Below are 5,359 nucleotides of genomic sequence, written 5' to 3' on the forward strand. Positions count from 1 at the left end.
AACGACTTCAAAGGTAAGGGTTTCTAAAACCCAATTTAATTTTCTGTCAATTTCATTATTAAAGCATGTCGTATTATTTTTTTTTTGTTAAATGCAAAATTTCTTGTTCTCTATAAAATTATGAAATCTAAAAAATGAGATTTGAGACGATCTATTGCTTCCGTTCAAGGACCCTTCATCGGAATTCTTCACTACATACGCTATTTTTCTTAGAATTTTAGGGAAATCATAGGGTTAAGCACACTAAACTGAGGCAACAAAAATCCCCAAAAAATTTGAATAGAAAATCAATATATGCTTCCAAAATAGAGCCATGAAGAAATTTGAACAAAGATCGTTGCCTACCATCTCATGCCACCGCGCCTCTAGCCCAGTATAGCATCTCTATCTTTCATATTAGAAGATTCCAAATTTGAATCTCAACTATCCCATCTCGCCCAATCCATCTATTTCAAATCCCATCGTGAATACACTAGATCTGTTCGTCCATTATCACAGATCCATCTTGCCCATATGTATCCGTGACAAATCCATCTCGCAAATTAGATTGCCCAATTCCTATCTTATCAGATCTGCTTGTTACTTGAGTTCCTGAAGATCGTGAAGCATCTGCATTCGCAAATCGTTAACTTTGAATTTGGAAAAAAAAAATAAAAAGGGAAGGAAATTTCAAAGCTGATTTTGAAATTTAAAAAAAATAAAAATAAAAAGGGTTTAAATTGGTAGAAGGATTAAGTGACTAACCTCGAATAATTAACTTTGAATGTTGAATAATTTTGAGAAATAGAGAAATGCACCTAGTAGATGAAAAAAATTGAGAGATATCCTTAGAAATTGGCATTACAAGTGACATAAAAGAGGGGAAGAAGACACATGTTTGTTCTTACTCGAAAATGTAAATATGCTCCATCAATGAGGAACCCTGATTGTTGGAGTTAAGGAAGTGAAAATTAGAGTTGTTGGAGTGGAAGGTGGAGAAAAGTGAGACACTCTCACTTGGGAAAGAGAATGTAAAAGAGAAAGCGGGGATGACCTTTTCAAATTTTCCCCATTCCCCATCAGCCCCGCATGATTTTCCCAAAATCTGCATTTCCTCTTCTTTTTTTTTTCATATCATTTCATAATTTGTTTTGGAAAAGGCTATCTCTCGAAGCTATAGAAAAGCACTTTTCTTGTAGTGATTCCTTGACTAATCATAGTCCCCATATCCAAAGATAGTAACTACAGAAACATATACCACTTAATCATTGATATACTAGTCATCCAAGAGAATGAGAAATTATTCTAACAGGAAAGAGAAGGGTGTAATGTAATGTAATTTGTTCATGAGTTTGAAAATTGCTTAACATTCTTCCAATTCAGTGTCTTTCAAATCAATCTTGCTCCATATAAGCGATCAAATAAACTGTAAAACCATCTATGTTACCTAGAAGCCTTTAAGATTTAACAACACCAATGCATATTTCTAAGTAAGCGGAAGATTTTACATTTTTTTAACAAATCCATCAACATTCTGTAGTCATAAAAGCATGAAGAACATTTTTCTTTCCTTAATAAGCACAACATTTCAAATACCAACTAAAAGCATAAAATAAATAAAACACGCTCAAAACATAGCATATTCGGTTAAAGGCGAGAACTATTTGGATCGTAACATAAACTTTACAAATAACCACCTTAATCCTCCACTTCCTTCCTACTTACTTCATCTAATTAAATATTAAGAATGATTTTGAACACTTATCACAAATTTCCCCTACATTCCAATTAAATTATATTAGCAATTCTAATTTCCTTCCTCTCCAATTGTTTCAATTTTTTTTTTTATAAATATTAATTTTTTCTTAAACGATGCTTAGCATAATTTTTCCAACTTAACCCTACACTTCCCAACATTTATCAATATTTCCTTTGATCAAAATGCCAATTTTTCCCAAAACTTAACCTAACTTAATCTTACATGAAGCAATTTAACTCTGAAGCATGTCATATTAACCTGAGGAAGAAAAAATAGGGTTTAGGGCTTACAGAAAGAAAAACGATAGATGGAGCTTGGTGACTTAGAGAGAAAGATAGAGCTTGACGACTTCGAGAAAAGATGGAGCTTGGCGGCTTGAAAGGATAATTGAGAAGATAGATAGAATGAAGGCTCGAGCTGAAGAGAGCAACAGAGATGAAGCTGGAGATCAGAGTTGCATAGAAGAACTAACGGAGAGAGAAAACGTGAAGGACAAATGGAGCGGCGTGAATTATAAGACTGGGAAGGAGATTAAAAAAACGTAATCTACTGTTTTCGTATGATAAACTTTTCGCGCACTCCTAATTTTAGCACTTTTCTTTTTTTAATAGCAATTTATAAGCAAGGCTATGCTAACATGATATTAAAAAGCTAATTTGTTGTACTGAGACAAAAATGAGTATTTAGTAAAAAAAATCGAAATTAAAATTGAAAATCTTTCAATCTAGTACTAGATTGAAACAAAACTTAAATGCCAAAAGTAAAATTGTTATATTTTGAAATCTAGAGACTAAATTGAAATCAAACTCAAAATTTTCATATTAAATGTGTAACATTCTGAAACCTAAAGATCAAATAGAAACTAAATTCAAGATGATGTTTTTCCCTAATAGTTTACACTCTAAAAAAATCTAAAAAGTACTTAACACTTTAAACAAGATTGTGACTAATCAAACAAAATACCCAAACATAAGGGACTAACTACTCAGTATTATGAATATTATAATAGAAAATAGATGCCCATTGCTTAGTGTCTCAAAGGCCATGTGTTACTATTCATGTTGTCCATTGCCATGTAGTTATTCATGCTTGGTGTCCATGTAATTATTCATGCTTGATGTCCATGTAAGTCTACATTCTACTTGTCACTTTGCCTATAAATAGTGATATTTGGTGGATCTTAAAGACACACTTACATTGGTCAGAATTCCACTTCCACCAATTTTCATATTATCCAATTTCATTATTTTGATTATTTTATGTTTTAGTTATTTTATTTTATAATTTTAGTTTTTATTTATTTTTTATTATTATATTATATTTTTCATATCCATAATCCCGTCGTGCTCCTCAATTTTTCATAACACGTTGTCAGCACGAGCTCCTGTCATTTTCCCCGCTAAAGGTAGGTCCTAAAGATATGTCGGTTTTTTTCCTTTTCGTTTTAATTAATAAATTTAATGTTATTTTGTATATTCAATATCTATTAAATTTCTAACATAAGTACAATATTTTATGATAGTGTTGCCATGACAAATCTCACAAAATTAGAATTTGTCACCCTTGATATTAACGGCAATAATTATTTGTCATAGATATTTGATGTCGAAATCCACCTGGATGCTATGAATCTTGGGGAGACTATTAAAGAAGAAAATATGACATCCAATCAGGAAAAAGCAAAAACTATGATTTTCCTTCATCATCATATCCACGAGGGATTGAAAATGAAGTATCTTACAATAAAAGATCCTCGTATCTTGTAAAAAAATTTAAAAGAGAGGTCTGATCATCAAAAAAACAGTTATTCTTCCTAAAGCTCATTATGAGTGGATGCACTTGCGGCTATAAGATTTAAAATCAGTAAATGATTACAACTCCGCATTATTTAAAATTAGTTCAAAATTGTTGTTATGCAGAGAGAAAATTACTGATGCTGATATGTTAGAGAAGACATTTTCTACCTTTCATGTCTCGAATATGCTCCTGTAGCGGGAATATCAAGGGAAAGGTTTTAAACAATATTCTGAATTAATTTCATGTCTTCTTGTGACCGAACAAAATAACGAGTTATTGATAAAAAAACATGAATCTCGACCAACTGGAACAACATCATTCCCTGAAGTGAATGCTGTGAATTTTAATAATAATCATGGTCGAGGTCGTGGTCGTGGTCGCGATCGAGGTCGTGACCGTGGAGGAAGAAATAATTATTATTTTCGTGGTGGTCATTCTAATCATTTAAATTTCAAAAGAACCATACAAAATGATGATCACAAAGAAAAAGCTCCATAAAATAAAATTTCAAAGAGTGTTGAAAATAAATGCTTCTGATGTAGAATGATTAGGCATTGGTCACGTATCTGCCGTACGTCAAAACACTTAGTTGATCTCTATCAAGCCTCCCTGAAGAAAAAAGAGAAAAATGTGGAAGAAAATTTTGCATACTAGAATAATGACATATTTGACCCATCCCATATGATAAATTTTGATGTGGAGGATTTCTTTGGATCTCCTGAAAAGAAGATTGACACAATTGGTGACACATCAAGTGTTTCTTTTGACTTTGAGAATATCTAGACTTAATGTTGTTGTTTTCTTTTATCTATCTTCTTATTTTTTTAGTAACTTTTATGTATTTAAGTGTTGTTTTTCTTATTGTAATTATCTTCTTTTAATGAAGAAACATGGATCATTTTCGCATGTTGGGTGTTTCAAAAATGAGCAAAAAAAGATCTATGTATGGCAGACAGTGCAACTACACATACAATACTTACAAATAAAAAATACATTTTCAAATTGGCAATGCTGAAAACAAAAGTAAATACAATATCAGGTTCTGCAAACTTGATCGAAGGTTTTGGAAAAGCAAATATTATTTTGCCTAAAGGAACAAAATTTACAATTGACAATGCATTATTCTCTAATCAATCAAAGAGAAGTCTTCTAAGTTTTAAAGATATACGTTGTAATGGTTATCATATTGAGACTGATAGTAATAATGATGTGAAATATCTATATATTATATCCACTGTCTCAAATGAAAAACGTATGTTAGAGTTTCCTGCTTTATCTTCTGGATTGTATTATACTCATATATGAGTAATTGAAACATATGCAACAATGAACCTGAAGTTCATGAATCCAGACATATTTACAATTTGACATGATCGATTGGATCATCCAGGATCTATAATGATAAGGAGAATTATAGAAAATTCAAATGGACACCCATTGAAGAACCAGAAGATTCTTCAATCTAATGAATTATCATGTGATGCTTGCTCTCAAGAAAAATTGATAATTAGACTATCACCATCTAAAGTGGGGACTGAATCACCCCATTTTAGAACAAATTCATTGTGATATATGTAGACCCATTAACCCACCAAATGGATCATTTAGATATTTTATGGTATTAATAGATGCATCTAGCAGATGGTCACACGTATGCTTATTGTCAAGTCGAAATCTTGCATTTGCAAGATTACTTGCTCAAATAAATAAGTTAAAAGCAAAATTTCCTGATTATACAATTAAGACCTTTCGTCTTGATAACTCTAGTGAATTTACATCCAAAGCTTTTGATAATTATTGTATGTCAATTGGGATAAGTGTTGA

The 5,359-nt window shown here is 31.5% G+C and overlaps 1 protein-coding gene across 2 annotated transcripts; it reads right to left on the reverse strand.

The window, feature by feature from the left end:
• Positions 1 to 244: 244 nt before the first annotated feature.
• Positions 245 to 2,239, reverse strand: LOC120068560. Of its 2 annotated transcripts, none has more exons than XR_005479227.1 (3): positions 2,029 to 2,239; positions 745 to 797; positions 245 to 609 (listed from the first exon to the last, which is right to left on the reverse strand). XR_005479227.1 is itself a non-coding variant. In XM_039020376.1 (3 exons), exons 1-3 carry the CDS (start codon positions 1,088 to 1,090, stop codon positions 473 to 475), a joined length of 393 nt encoding a protein of 130 aa, XP_038876304.1. In that variant the 5' UTR covers positions 1,091 to 1,215; the 3' UTR covers positions 245 to 472. The 2 variants fall into 2 exon arrangements, 1 of the variants encoding a protein (XP_038876304.1); XM_039020376.1 differs by lacking the exon at positions 2,029 to 2,239 and adding an exon at positions 888 to 1,215.
• Positions 2,240 to 5,359: the final 3,120 nt, after the last annotated feature.

The sequence above is a fragment of the Benincasa hispida genome, chromosome 12, assembly GCF_009727055.1.
Source record: "Benincasa hispida cultivar B227 chromosome 12, ASM972705v1, whole genome shotgun sequence".
NCBI lineage: Eukaryota > Viridiplantae > Streptophyta > Magnoliopsida > Cucurbitales > Cucurbitaceae > Benincasa > Benincasa hispida.

Coding starts and splice junctions, on each gene's coding strand:
- LOC120068560 (XM_039020376.1), bottom strand. CDS start 1,090: ATGCAGATTTTGGGAAAATCATGCGGGGCTGATGGGGAATGGGGAAAA. Junction 798..887: donor GAGCATATTTACATTTTCGA/GTAAGAACAAAC, acceptor TTCATCTACTAG/GTGCATTTCTCTATTTCTCA. Junction 610..744: donor TTCAAAGTTAATTATTCGAG/GTTAGTCACTTA, acceptor TTGCGAATGCAG/ATGCTTCACGATCTTCAGGA.